The 15,988-nt window shown below is 43.6% G+C and overlaps 1 protein-coding gene across 1 annotated transcript in view; it reads right to left on the bottom strand.

Annotated features, from left to right (window-relative positions):
• The window catches only part of MAGI1 (membrane associated guanylate kinase, WW and PDZ domain containing 1), a 474,374-nt gene that overhangs the window by 33,740 nt on the left and 424,646 nt on the right, over positions 1–15,988 (bottom strand). Inside the window, exon 13 of the mRNA XM_077821423.1 lies at positions 8,997–9,028. Within this exon, the coding sequence (XP_077677549.1) occupies positions 8,997–9,028 (32 nt within the window). The remainder of the gene's footprint in view (positions 1–8,996; positions 9,029–15,988) is intronic.

The raw sequence follows: 15,988 nt of genomic DNA on the forward strand, positions 1-15,988 counted from the left end.
GGTGGCCATCATTTCCAGTTAATGCTGAGTGCAGAAAATTTCCCCAAGACACACTTTGACAGACAGACTGGCAGAAGTAGTATGTAAAATGGAAAAAAATTAATCACAAAAAACATCCATCCTTCTGTGTCTCACCACAAAACAAATCAAAATTTCATTATAGGATACTAGTTTCAATGTCTTTTTTTTTCCTCTATGCTAAACTACAAACATCTGTATTCAGATATCTTTAAGAGTTTAACATAAACCCACAAAAGCAAGGACAAAAAATCTTGGCAATCAGACTGAAAAGCCATTCTTAACTGCTACTGGATGTAGGCATTTCAGACCTTGATATGCAAAATCACATCTCATTCACAGATCTTTGCAATCCTCAAGTCATAATGAGTTGGTTGGGAACAGAGTTCAAGGAAATTAAGATGCAAGACTTGAACCTCATAGCATTCATTAGATCCTTAACATTACCGAAAAATATTTACTTGCTATTTGATTTCCTTGTTTTAAGCAAGTATATTAGAACAAAGAAAAATGTTTCTACTTACATTCAAGGCTTATTCTACACAGCATGTCAAAAAGACCTGTCTTGTCAATATCTAGCTACATTGAGTATGTTGTTCTTAACTCACATTCACATAATTGGCTGCAATAAAGTATGCAAATAAACAAGAGTCACATTTGCACTGCAAGAATTCATGCTACTAAAAATGTTTCTGAAGAGTTACCAAGAATGGGCAGTAAATATGTTTAAAACAATGCTCACTGTAGTCTCTTGTTTCCACATTACAAAAGGGCCTTGTTGCTATTAATTGATTGGCAAATCTCACATTAAAAAGTGAAGCCAATTTTCACTTTTAATTCTGTGAAAGGTTAATTCCTATTTATGTTTAATTCCTATGAAAGGTTTCACCAGAGAGATCAAAGACCAAAAGGCATGGGAACTGAGCTATTTTCTCTTCTAGAAGTGCAACTTTAAAGCACATTGGTGCACCAATGTAGGAAACATGCAATGCCATTGTCTGTCTTGTATGCTTCTTTTATAACTAACCAGACTCCTTCAATTTCTAATGCTATTTGTCTGGTTTCTTTTCTGGGCACCAAGGGCCTGATCTAAAGCCCATTGAAGTCAGTAGAAAGACCCACACTGGCTTTGGATCAGACTAGTACTTCATGTGTAATGAAAGAGGTGCTGGGGCTCAAATAATTTTTTTATGTTCATAACTGACGCAGCGAGCCCAGAGGTGCTGGGGCTCTGAACTGCCGGGGCTCTGAACTGCCAGGCCCGGAGGTGCCGGGGCTCAGCTCAGGCACAAATTAGGCACTGGATCAGACCCTATAAATTCACTGTACAAAGCAAAACAAAGACATGCTTTCAGTGCTCCCCCAACATGCACAGCATACACATGTCTGTAAAGAACCACCCAAATTATACCGATACTGTCCAGGGTGTGGGACCGTCACAGTGTCATTATTTGCAACACAGCAGCGCACAGAGTCCCTAAGCAAGATCAAGGCCTCCTGGCTTTCCGTGGTATACAGATACACAGGGATCGGATTTGCTGGGGCCCCGCGGCTGAAGCCAAAGCTCGAGCCCCACTGCCTGGGACCAAAACGCAAGGGCTTCGGCCCTGGGTGATGGGGCTCAGGTTTTGGCCCCTCTGCCTGGGGCAGTGGGGCTCGGGCAGGCTCAGGCTTCGGTCCCCCTTCCTGGGGTCATGGAGTCAGTTTTGTTGGAGGTCGTGGTGCAATGAAGTTTGAGAACCCCGGCTTTCACCGATGCCTCCACTCACTTGAATATTAAATAAACTGTGTTCTTTAAAGTCATTTTCAACTAAGCAGGTCTGCTGTGACTTGCTCAGCAACCAGGTTTCAAACACAAATACCCTAACCGATTTTAAACATTTTTTCCTTTTCCTACGTGGCGAAAGAAGCTAATTCACATACAGCCTTACTTGCCTACAAAATCCCAGGTTTTAAAGTAAGCCATTTTAAGACAGAGCTCTGCAAACAGCCTCTGAGCTGTGGATGACCACCCCTTAAATAACAGTTTTACAACTAAAAATGTCATTTTTGCAGCATGTTTTTTTTTGGTTGCTGTTGTTTTATTTTGTGGCAAATAATTAAACAACAAGAGCACCTTGTGAGCTCAGTATCCCAGGTTTCAAGCCAGTGTGACTGAATATAGTTGATTTAGAGAACCTTGATCATAGGGACTACAATAGAAAATCGCATTCAAGCCTTAGGTAACACTTGTAAACACCAGAACAAGGCACTAATATCATCTCCCTGGATAATAATCTTTTCTTTAGACAAGAAAGTTAAAAAAAATAAATCTCATTTAGATTATATAAGAAATGTAAACAATTTAAAACTAGCATTCAGTTCTAGAGTTCGAATCTGTATTTTGGATCTAACTGAAACTTTCTGTATGCCCTAGGCAAAATAAGCAAGCAAGCAAAAAAACAAAAACAACCCCTTCTTCCCCCTCCAACCCTTCATTAAGCTGGAGTTACTGCTGTAAAGGTACACAAATTGTGTAAGAAGGAAAAGTCCTTCTGCAACAACAAAACAACTTTAGAAAGCTAGGAATCTCTACGTTCAGGGTGCTCTTTAAAATAAAACAGAAATAAAAAGTATGGAAATGCACAATTATGATCACAACCTCAACCTGACTCAAAAAGGTGACGCTCTTGCCAAAAAAAAGCAAATGCAATTTTGGGTTGCACTTGGAGAGGCACAGAATGCAATTCACAGGATGCAATAGTACTGCTCTACTCCAAGCTGGTTAGGCCTCGGCTGGAGCACTGTGTCCAGTTTTGGTCATCAATATATAGAAAGGATGTAGAGAAACTAGAAAGCGTACAGAGCTGAGCAACAAGTATGATCAAAGGGATAGAATGCAAGCCATATGAGCAAAGTCCAAAGGAACTGGGTATGTTTAGTTCGGAAAAGAGGAGATGGGGGGGGACACACACATGATAGTTGTCTTCAAATACTTGAAAGGCTGTCATAAAGAATATGGAGAAAAGTTGTTCTCGCTTGCCACAGAGGGCAGGACAAGAGGCATTGGGTTCAAATTACAGCATCGCAGATTTAGATTAAATCTCAGGGAAAACTTGGTAACTGTAAGTACAAAGACGTACAGACAGCAGGACAATGGAACAAGCTTCCTAGGGAAGTCACGGAAGCACCTTCACTGGAGGGTTTTCAAAAAGAGGCTGGATCGTCATCTTCCTTGGATGGTTTAGACACAACAAATTCTGCATCTTGGCAGGGGATTAGACTTGATGACCCTGGCGGTTCCTTCTAACCCTGTGGTTCTATGATTCTAAAAGTGACCTCACTATGACTGATTATTCTGGACAAGCTTCCGAATGCCCATGGGTGTTCAAATCTAAGAGGATCAGATTGCTGAGAGGCAGTGTAGACAAGAGGTTGCTACACCAAGGGTATGAACTTGATCATCATTAGACAACTGATGTGCAAAACACAGAGTTTGGAGGGAAACATCTAGGTCAAACATAAACCCCAAATTTATGTAACACCAGGATTCCTTACCCACACAGGTGAAGTGAATTAAGTGGACTCAACATTCTCACAGCCTGTAAATATCCCTAGGCCATTATCATGACTTTCTTCACCCAAATAGATCCCGGTTACAGTTACAATCAGATTTTCCCCTCCCGATGTTTGCAGTATAAGTGCTGCAAATGCCTTTGACTGTACTGTTTTTACTTAGACCACCGGTAAAAATGAATAACAAGAAGTTACTTAATTTCCCAGAGTAGCAACTACAGAGTAGGCAGAGCCATTCTGAATGTGGCTTCTTGTAGTTATACACCTGCCTGAATTCTGGGCTCATTTTTCAGCCTTCTGCAATACCATTTCCAGCCACAATCACTCTCTTTCCCATGAAGCTCAGGGTCGAGCCAGCCTTCAATGAGGCTGCAATGTTAATACAGTGCTAGTCACCTGAGGAAGCTCATGTGTTGGTACAGTACACTGCACCTTCCCTTGCAAAAGGCTGTGGGATGATTAACGGAAGTAGAGGAAAACTATACATTCAAGGGAGTCTGTAGCAATTATACTGCAAAATCAGGGTGAGGAAATAGGATTGTAAGTATCTCACAGAGTAGCGTTAAGCTGGAAGGTGTTAACTGCCACCAAACACAGGCCCTGATGTACTAAGCACCACCACCGCCTAAGGCAGCAGCTACGTGGCAAGGCCGGGACCAGCAGACTGCGAGCGAAGTGGTGGCGAACATGGCCCTGAGAGCAGCAACCCCCAGCTCTTCCCCAGGCCCCCCCCCTCCCCACACTCCACCCCTTCCCACCCCCATCCTGCCTCTTCCCACCCCCGCTCCATCTCATTCCGCACCTTCCCCCAAGCACGCCCCACCCATGTTCCTTCCCCCTTCCCCACAGTACCTCCTGCACGCCGTGGAACAGCTGATCATGGCGGGCAGGAGGCACGGGGAGGGGGGGGGTGCTGATTGGAGGGGTCGCCGGTAGGCGGGAGGTGCTGGGGGGAGGGGAAGGAGCTAATTGGAGGGGGGGCACCAGCCCCGGTGCCTATGCCTGACAGAGAGAGAGAGAGAGAGAGCGCAAAGGTAGAGCCCTTTGGGCACAGGACTTGCTGGAAAAGCAGGCTTGGTAACAGTGAGCATGGAAACAGCCTGATAATGTTTTTTCCTACTGTGTTCAGGGAAACAGGACTTCGTGGACATACTTTGTAAATAAACGAGACTGTGCCAAAGAAACACCTAACTCATATCATCCACTTCTCCTCCTAACAGAAAGAGGCTGGCCACCCCTAAATACTGGCTAGCTGCTTGGGCCAGAAGGGAGCACTCGTTTGTGGGGAGAGGTTGTGAACGTGAACAATTTTAAGGCTGGGAAATTCAAAAGAGCTCAGCTACTATTTAGGCACCTAAACAATGGTAACACTTTCAAAAGAGCTCAGTGCCCAGAATGCTTAGCTGCCCTGGGGACAGATCATATATTTCGGTGCCTAGACTGGAACTGAAGTCTCTCTGGAAAATCTGGCCCCAGTTGAAGAGCTGCCTAGAATGATCCTTTCTCCCATGTGGGACATTTTGATACAAACCAAAAAATGTTAGTTCTCATCAAAGTTTTCTGGGAAAATGTTTATTTTTCAGCCAAAAAAATCAAGAACCCCCAAACAGAAAAATGTAAGCCCCACACTGACAAAAACTGAAATAGTTTCATATTTTTGGCTGAAAATGTTTACTTTTGGGTGCTTGGATGAAAAATAAAAAAATTGGCAAAGAAAGCAAACATTTTCTGTGAATATTTTCGCTTACTCCAACACCCAATATTCTGCTGAAATATAGTTTTTACTGGAAACTTCAATTCGCCCTAGAGCAGTGCACTTTAAATCTGGCACCCAGCGTTTTTACAACTTTGGCCCTTCAAGCTTAGCTGAAAAGCTCTCGCTCTAAAAGGCAAATAAACACAAGATATTCCAGAATCGCCGTACATGAAAAGAATACAGATATAGATGGTTAGATATTACACAGCCATATATTCTAAAATAAAATCATTCAAAGTCACTTCCTCCTTCCTTTACATACCAAGACCTATGTTCTGGCTCTCTAGGCCTATGTCCCCTCCCCTCCCCTCTCCCTCTGCCTCCTCCCCCCCCTTGCTACAGCTAGTAATATTAGTTCATCTAAAGGAGTGTAAGGAAGTCATCTCCCTCCTGTGTTGTGGTCTTAGGGCATGGCTACACTTGCAGATGTAGAGCACTTCTATGTGCCTTGCTAGTGTGGACGGGAGTGAGCTAGGACGCCCGGGGCTGCTTTAATGCGCTCTAACTCGCACGTGTAGCCAAGCCCTTGGTCATTACATTAGCTGCTACAGCAGAGAATCACAGCACCTTGAACTCAGGTTACAACACATCAGGTGAGACTTAAAACTAATAATGAGATATGAAAAGCCTTCCAGTGCGCCTTCAGAAATGCATTTGTGCTTTTCTCTGTCTGCAAGCGTATTCTCTTGGAGCCAAATCCTGCAGACACTGCATGTGCAATACCAATGGCCCCGGCCACAGCAAAACTCCCAGGGCCCTACAAATTTCTCTATCAATACTGAGTCTGGCAAAGTTAGGCAGATATGGCAGGATGGGAGTAGGTTAATAGAACCAGCTGCAAAGCCAGGGCATGTCTGAGAAGGAAGCAGGCACTGGGCACCAGCTAGCTGGGGGTGGGGGGGGAGGGGAGGGGGAAATGTATCTGGGATTGGAGAGGGGCTTCATTAGGCTGCAGAGAAGGAAGGGATGAGCAGTGAGCTGGGCGAAGGAGGAACAGGAGGGGATTGAAGATCTGAACTTGAGTTTACTCTGTAATGCAGTACAGAAAACAGAATGTGGCCTTGGTTTAAGATCCGTCTACCAACATAAGGGCTGACTGCATGTGGCTTATTTAAGAGCAGCTAACTTATTAATCAAGAAGTAAATTTTGTTTCCAAGGCCTCTTGGAGAACAGTGAAGGTGAAGACGACGACAGGGGCTACATGAATACTATGCCGCATGTTACACAGGTGCAGCGACAATAGCTCACATAGTGGTACCTGGGAAAAAGACTTTGGACCTTGGCATCTGTACCACGAGGCTGTGATGTTTGCATCACCACACTGCCCCGGCAACCGCTAGGTGTGCCAAAGAGTCAAGCCCTGAAAATCTTGCAGGGCAGTTTCAAGGCAGAATCTCAGGCAAGTCCCCTCCCTCCCACCCCAGTTGCGGAATGGTCTGTGTCGACTGGAATGGCTGGGACTCAGTGCCAATGCAGTTATATTCTGAAACCATTCCTCCTCCACCCCCACATCACACAATTCAACACAGAACCTGTATTTAATTAACTATAAAAAGGACGTTAAAGGAAGTTATATTAAAAATAAAAGTAAAATATTGATAATTTTTTTATCCTTTTCACTTAGACTAAAAGAGATTGTATTCTATGGGCTGGTCACTCTGCTCCTTTTCCTTTAAGGAGTGTGACTGTTCGACTTCCATGTACTCTAAAATAGCTGCCACGATGTATCAATATAAGATAGTATTATCCACTAATTGCTGGTGCAAACACTCCGTTTTATATCTAAGCAGAGGAGGAAGGCTGTTTTTATTGGATTCTTCCTTTTCGGATGGAACAGCACTGCCTGGGGGTGTGGTGAAAAATATCAAAGGGCTATGCAGAAAGGTAAGAGAGCTTTCAGGAGTGTAACATGCAAGGAATCTGGTTGCTTTTAGTGAAGGAAATGGTTTCTCTGCAAGCAAAGCCCATGGGGAGAAAAGAAAAAAAAACCCTACAGCTGGGGGCTGGTAAATTCACTAAAGACTCCAGAACTACACCTGTTTGTAAACAGTCTCTTTGTTCATATAGAGAGGATTATCCCTACATGGATTTAGGTGTCTCACAGATTTAAAATGCTTCTAATGAATCATTGTTCACTTGGCAGGTGTTTAACACAGCATCAGATTAATAAGGAGATGATGTTACATTTCCTGATTCTGTGAGGGCACCTGTTTTTAAAAATCAAAGTTCATTCATCATATGACAGTTTAATGAATAAAGGTTATAAATGTCTTATATCAATTCAACTATTCCTTCTCTGACAGGGGAAAAAATGCAGCAGCAAAAAATAATCTGCTTGGCGTGTACATATTTTACACACTTGTTTCTATTTTGCCAAAGGCTGAATTAATCATTGACTATGACAGAAGTAAACGCATACGGTCTGACATTTCTGTGATTTGAGTGAGAGCACAAACTGCACTTCTCCCTCTCAACATTAATGCAAACTGACAATGGTATAGGCCTGAAGTCATGTGACTTTAATCAGCACTGCTCTAAGCCATCAGAATCACATTAATTATTTCAGGGCTATCTTTTGGGATGAACAGAGAACTCGCATTAAAAGCAGGAGATTCTGCTCATCTTCTTAACAAACCTTTTACCGAGCTTTACAGAAAGGTGGACTGTTAGCAGCTGCAGCTATCGGCACCCACAACGGACCGTCAGTGAACTTTCACAGGGTCTTATAGTATTTCAAAGACCTCACTCTTGGGACTTTCCCAACGCTATTGGGAAATAAGCCTACCTTCTTCACTACCCCTTCAAATAAATGGAAACTTTCACCTTGTAAATATCTCATTTCGTGGAGAATATTCAACCCTTTCCCAGACTCATAAACATCACGTTATTTTTGTTCCACTATACTAGGAGCTGAGCATTAATGACACTTTAGACCGTAGCTTCTAAGCAATTAGCTAACACGTCAACCAGGTAACAGTTCTACAGGGAAACAAGATTAGAAAGGACAGGGAAATATTGATTTTTTTCTTCTCTTGCCCCCCCCCCCTTTTTTTAAATAAAGGATCCCACACCTGCAGTACAATGCTGCTAAAGCCAAGCTAAACAACAAAAGATGCCCTACACAACAACTGAGATATTTCCAGTGCTGGGGCAGCTAACAGTATCCGCTGGAAACTGTAAATATGCATGATTTGTCTTTCTGTAAATATACATGCTTTAATATTTCATAAAATCATTCAGCAGCTGGTGCATGAGAAAGATCAGGGAGTAAATGCAAAAGGTTGGAATCTATGGACACCACTGATAGGAATTGTTCGCTGGAAAGAAGGTGGAGTGTCCCATCTTTCAAAAAGGAAACAATGGCTTGGGGGGGGGGGGGGAAGAAGGGAGGGAGGGAGGTAAGGGAGGAAGAGCTCCCTCAGCGGGGAAGAGAATCAGTAAACCTCTAGCCTTTTTTGCCAACAAGCTCCCTTTCTGTTCTGAATTCTCCTCTCAATTCACCATGCAGCACAAGCTGTGCAAGGCAATCCGTGTTGGAACAGACAGACAACTTAAAACAATCAACACCCCACATGAAAAAAAAATCAATCAATCAGATCAGATCAAAACCACCAGCCCCCTCACACAAAACAGACAAACAAAAACAGCAGGTGAGAAGGTACTTACCGACTTTGGGCTCTTCTTTGGGACTGGCAATCCTGAAAAAAGGCAACAATGAAAAAATAAACATTAGCATATGAATGTTACTTTCCTTAAAAAAAAATCCCTAGGTGTATCATCTGAATGTAGACATCTGCAGAGTTATGTCAGATTTTGTTCTGGCATTGGAGTTACCAGTCTGTTCATATCGAATCAAAGAGGAGGGAGAGAGAGAGAGAGATCTGCATTAGCTATGCTGACTTGTGCTGCAGCAGCCTGGAGGCTGGGGAAAGAAATTCACAGACCTCAGCGGCCTGGGAAATTGAACACTTGGACAGAATCTCAAATGCTCCCCTGGATTAAGAGAGACTTAGCTTACAATTAAGCCAAGGATATTTCCTTTTGACGCGATCGGCTTGTCAATTTTATCGGACCAATCAGAACCACAGAAGAGTAACAGGTTGATTTTTTAAAAAGTGTCTCTCTAGAAATAGATTTTTAAAAGCAAATTTGTATTGGCTTTAGATGAGAGGCTCAGGCTGGCAAAGCAAAACAAAAGCACAAAGAGGGATAATCTTTATCTCTAAAAGGGATCATTTACAAATATGGATATTACTGACAAAACACACAAGTTTTCTTCAAGTCCACTCTAGATACGTAACTATAAATATGATCAATTTCAGATTGCTGTAACTTGAAAATAAAATGCTAAGAATGTCTTGACTCTGATATGCACGTAGTGGGCTGAGGTGAAAGGTTTAGGTAGTTCGGGATGATGGGAATTTTTGGGGATGATCAATGATCATGATCAAAATGCAAAGAAAGAAACAATTTAAAAGCGCGCAGTAGCAGAGAGAAGGGTGATTTTGCCCACTGAAGCCAGCTCCTTAATTGGTATGATGAGCTCATAGACCTGGGAGATCCCAAGATGGATTTTTGCTGACTTCCTCTATCAGTGGCGTAATGGCCTATGGCAATGAGGTGTAAACTTGTTGGACATGACCTACAATATAGGAAAAGCTATTCTGAGCACATAGATTAAAGAAAAAAAATAAACTATTTTCAATAAAAAAAAAAAAAGGGTTCTTGCCTCAAACCTGTTTCCTTATGTGGCATTCCAGAAAAAATAAACATAAAAACGAAACACAGATTACACTGCACATTAAGTGCTCAGTAATTCGGACATTCAAAATCTGCTTTCATCTTTAGGATGCGATTTATGTGGCACTTATGCAGCATTATGTTTCCTACTTTATACACTTTGTTTGCACTAAAAACCATGCTCCTGTCTAACTTTTATACAGGAAGTAAAACAAGTTATGCAACTGAAATATGAATTGTTATAGCAAGAAGTTCATCTTACGGTAATTTGTAAGATATCATCTATAAATATGGAATATCTACAATTACAAATGATAAACAGTACCCGCTTACCGCCTGCTGTCAGACTTGTATGTAAATAAGACTGCATAAGACAAAATGCTGTTGTTTCATTTTAAATTAATTGTTTTCAACGATTGGAGAGTACTAGTGCTCTAGACATTATCCTGTTTGGTGCATTATCAGCAAATAACTAAGACCCTCTAGGGCAGTGATTGATTGTGGGGTAGCGGAATATCAAAACTGTTTATACGAAACAAATAAGATTGCAGCTTTGTTTTAAGCAGACATTGCCTGCATTCATGTAACACAATCAAAGAATAAAGCACCAACCAACAGTTTTCATGACAAGTCACATTTGTAACAGGCAGTTTATCACATATTACAGTATATATTTGCATTCTTTGCAAGAGACACTCTTTCTGATTAAATGGATCCATCACCCCCCCACTCCCCGCAGAGCTGGCACTCTAGTTGTTAGCAATCCAGTTGTTAGATCCAGAGTTAGCAATCCAGTTGTTCTCCAAAAGTTAAAAATGTAGATGCAACTGAGCTGTAGGTTCAAAGTGAACTCCATATTTAGTTTATTGCACCAGGGTCATTACATGTTAAAATGTAATAAATATGAACTTCTGAACAAGCCTTTCCTTTAAAATTTGTCATTAATTGCAGCTGCTACAATCCCAAAAGATCGAAAATGGCTGAAAAATGATGGAAAAATACACACAAGGCCATTGTTTGACAGGCCCTCCAAAGACTCATGAATCTTACTGTGTCACTGCTCTGTGCCAGACTTTGCTGCAGAGCAAACAATAATTGACTTCTTACCAAAACAAACAACTGTACATGTTCAAAACACGTCAGTAACTTTTGTTGGGACAAAATGAGGGGATAACTTGTGTTAATACTTTGCTGTAAAAATGTATTTATTGTAAATCAAAACCTAATTTAAAATCAGAGTTTCTGCTGTTGTGGGCCAAACTTGGAGATAATAGACCCCAGTTTCTAATATGCATTCCCAGCTGAAGGAAAGGATACAGTATAGAGCAATAAGACACATCATCTGCAAGCAGAGACAACTCCTACGGGGGCTGTTACTGGTGAGAACACACTCATTGAGGGGAAAACTAAAGGCACTAAGTAATGGGAGGCATAACTTTTGGCCAGTTGCCACTGCTCATCAAAATTCAGGATGGTAAGGACCAAAGGTGCTACTGGCTGGTTTATGTAAAAATGGTGATAGTCTCCAACCCCTAGCAGATATACATCTGCCTCTGAAACACACAGAATCATAGAATATCAGGGTTGGAAGGGACCTCAGGAGGTCATCTAGCCCAACCCTCTGCTCAAAGCAGGACCAATCCCCAACTAAACCATCCCAGCCAGGGCTTTGTCAAGCCTGACCTTAAAAACTTCAAAGGAAGGAGGTTCCACCACCTCCCGAGGTAACCCATTCCAGTGTTTCACCACCCTCCTAGTGAAAAAGTTTCTCCTAATATCCAACCTAAACCTCCCGCACTACAACTTGAGACCATTACTCCTTGTTCTGTCATCTGCTACCACTGAGAACAGTCTAGATCCATCCTCTTTGGAACCCCCTTTCTGGTAGTTGAAAGCAGCTATCAAATCCCCCCTCATTCTTCTCTTCTGCAGACTAAACAATCCCAGTTCCCTCAGCCTCTCCTCATAAGTCATGTGTTCCAGACCCCTAATCATTTTTGTTGCCCTCCACTGGACGCTTTCCAATTTTTCCACATCCTTCTTGTAGTGTGGGGCCCAAAACAGGACACAGTACCCAGAGGAGGCCTCACCAATGTTGAATAGAGGGGAACGATCACATCCCTCGATCTGCTGGCAATGCCCCTACTTATACATTCCAAAATGCCATTGGGCCTTCTTGGCAACAAGAGCACACTGTTGACTCATATCCAGCTTCTCGTCCACTGTCACCCCTAGGTCCTTTTCTGCAGAACTGCTGCCAAGCCATTCGGTCCCTAGTCTGTAGCGGTGCATGGGATTCTTCCGTCCTAAGTGCAGGACTCTGCACTTGTCCTTGTTGAACCTCATCAGATTTCTTTTGGCCCAATCCTCTAATTTGTCTAGGTTCCTCTGTATGCTATCCCTACCCCCCAGCGTATCCACCGCTCCTCCCAGTTGAGTGTCATCTGCAAACTTGCTGAGGGTGCAATCCACGCATTCCTCCCGATCAATAATGAAGATATTGAACAAAACCGGCCCCAGGACTGACCCTTGGGGCACTCCGCTTGATACCGGCTGCCAGCTAGACATGGAGCCATTGATCAATACCCATTGAGCCCGACGATCTAGCCAGCTTTCTATCTACCTTATAGTCCATTCATCCAGCCCATACTGCTTTAACTTGCTAGCAAGAATACTGTGGGAGACCGTATCAAAAGCTTTGCTAAAGTCAAGGAATAACATGTCCACTGCTTTCCCCTCATCCACAGAGTCAGTTATCTTGTCATAGGAGGCAATTAGATTAGTCAGGCATAAATCCATGCTGACTATTCCTGATCACTTTCACACATCGCTAAAACTGGCATCTTGGTTGGAAATCCCAGCAGAGAGGACCAGGACTTAATGGACACAAAGAATGAACTACCTGTTTCTCTCTACAGAGGTCATAGCAGGTCTGTACTGCCACTGCCTAGGTTGTACCAGCTCTGTGGTTAAATTTAGCAATTTCGGACCAGACTTTTAAAAGGTACTTAGACCCCTCCGGAGATTTTCTAAAGCATCTAGGTGTCTAACTGCCATTGATTTCAAAGCCCACTAGACAATCAAATACTTTTTAAAATCTGTCCCTTGGGCAACGAGGCTGACATCTTTCACACACACTAAATTCACCTAAAATGTATTTAATTTAAAAAGACTCAATACTCTATGAAAATCTTTTTGCGGAAAGCGCATTCCAATAGCAAAAGAGGGGCTGTTGCCCTCCGAGTTAGCGGTGGTTAAAACAAAACAGCACACCTGCGATGCACTCTCCATATGACCTCGGTAAGTGTTTCTCAACCTTTTTGATCCCAGGGACTGCCGTGCTGCCTTCCTAAAGTGTGTCAGGCAGATCTCAGGGACCGGTGCTGGTCCACAGCTCGGTTGTTGAGAAACACTGACCTCGAGCCCCTCCAATGGGCAAGAATCCTCATAGAGAATACTTACAAAGGTGACGCCAATTAAATCAATCAGAAAACACAAATTACTCCCCTCTAAAAAGCCAATGTAATCAAGCAAGCGCTTAAAGACAAAATACCAGTGGTTGCTGCGCAATCTTGAAATACAAAAAGGGATTATATTCTAAATTCACAGAATCGCCAAGAATGGGTACATACAAGGTTAGTAAAAAACTAACCAAATGCAGGGATCTAAATTAAGCCAGTTATCAGTGAGATTATCACAGTTATCTTAATAACAAGCTCTCATTTTCTTCCCCAGAACTCCCTAAAGCTCTATATACAGCTGGCCACATCCATCTGCTAGACTATATTTTGGAACATAGGGGAAAATGTAAATTGCTCAGCAAGTTTTGTACCACAATTTCACTATTTCAATGGCTTTCTATCTAGAGCAACCTTCCGATAAAACACTGTGAAGGAGGCGTTGTAACTCATGGATTAGCCACAGAGTTTTAATTTAATATTAGCTGGTATGTTTATTCTGTTTTAAAACTGCATCATTTTAAATGTCTTTCTGGTAAATTTCAAATCTAGAAAGCACTGATAAAAAGAGTTATGCGAGCCACACAAAACCTGGATACACTGTGTGACATCAACCCCAAATTCTGCTGTTTCTAGTATATAAAGTATCCAAATTCCAAATATCAATGTTTACTAAACATATTTAAAATGCTAGGATTAGCTATGTACACACACTGCAGTCTGGCAGGGTTCTGGTGTCCCCTGAAACATAATAGACAATGAGGAGCACTAGAGAGCTCACAAATTATTTAAAGGGACACTACCAAATTCCTGTATATTACTACCTCTGGGGGAATTTTGTGCCACTGTGCGTGCACAGAATTCACGTTCCCCACAGATTTCTTTGTTTCCCTGCAGAGAAATGGCTTTTTGACAGGGAAGCAAAGGGAAGCTGCAAGAGCAATCACACACCACACTCTAGCTGCGCAGGTACATTTTTTCAGGCACCCAGGGCAGACGACGGAGAGGTGGGACACCCCAGCCTGTGGCTCCTACACTGAACTGGCATCAGCTGCTAATCCTGGCTGGGCTGGAGGCAGGAGAGGACGAGACTGCCTCTTCCCCTGCAAAGAGTGGCTGGGGCTGTGTCCGACCCACTCCCAGAAACCTCCCGCAGCTGTAGGACGCTCAGCATCCTCCCCTACTTCCTGCCCCCATTGTTCCTCAGCTGCGGGCAGAGAGGTCACTGTACAGGGAGCAGCTCCCCCATCTGCCCAACCCACATGCATCTGGACCTCCCATACCCAGACACCCACAACAAGCCTCACCCCATACACCCAGAACCCCCCTAGTCCTCCATACCCGAACCCTACCCCACTGAATCTCAACACCTGCATCGGAGCCTCCCGGCACCCAGAGCCCCCCTCATCCCCCCCGCACTGAGTTCCCTACACCCAAACCCCCACCCTGACGAGCCCCCTTGTACCCCCACATCTGGATCCCCATACCACTGACCCCCAACTAGCTGAACTCAGAAACCCCCCAACCAAAGTCCACTCCCCCAGCACCCAGACATCCCTGCCGAGACCCCCCCGACCCCTCCGCTGAGCCCCAACCACTTTCTCGTAGAAGCTCCTGAAATGTCCTATTGTCCCTGCACCTGGAACACCCTCAACGAGTCTCTGACCCCCCACTGAGCTGCCTGCACCTAGATTGTCCCACAGAGAATCCTCTCACCCCACACTGAGCTCCCCCACACACACTTGGATCCTACCTGGTTGAGCCTGCCTGCTGAATACCTGGTGCGCCTGGCGCAGAGCCCCAGGGTGTTTCTGGGGCAGGCCCAGGCCTCGTGCTGTGTCAGGGTTGGGGGCAGCCTCATTACTGAGTCCATGTCTCAGGTGTGGGGAGGCTGCAGGGTGATCCCCACCTTCGTACAGCCCATGGCCTGTGCTCCCCACTGCCATGCTGGGGCCTCTGCATTTATTTACTGACAGATAAAACTTGCAGAATCTTAAAATATTGTGCGCAGAATTTTTAATTTTTCGGCACAGAATTTTTAACTTTTTGGCGTAGAATGCCCTCAGGAATAATATTACAGAAAGATCATATACTAAGCCATAGTCGCATGCGTAAGAGCCGAGGGGGTCCAAAGCACTGAATGACTTCAATCCTAAGAGGATTTCAACTGATACTGAGAGTGCTCATTGGCACTTTGCAGGATCGAGTCTTCAAACCAGAAGTGGCAAATTGACTGGCAGTCAGGTTTGGATCGAACGCCACAAAAGGATATTGCAATATCTGTAGCCATTGCTCAGCGTATTTCCTTAAGCTCCTCAAATATCCTTGCATCAGCGGGCAGGGATGGAGAAGACAGAGTAAATTACCCTGTTCCTGGATCTTGGTTCATCATGTTTGGGTTTCATTTCCAATCAGAACAGCCTAAGAGATGTTTCCAAGCAGCAGCAAAGCAAAAGGTAG

This window comes from Eretmochelys imbricata, chromosome 7 (assembly GCF_965152235.1).
Source record: "Eretmochelys imbricata isolate rEreImb1 chromosome 7, rEreImb1.hap1, whole genome shotgun sequence".
In the NCBI taxonomy this organism is placed as follows: domain Eukaryota; kingdom Metazoa; phylum Chordata; order Testudines; family Cheloniidae; genus Eretmochelys; species Eretmochelys imbricata.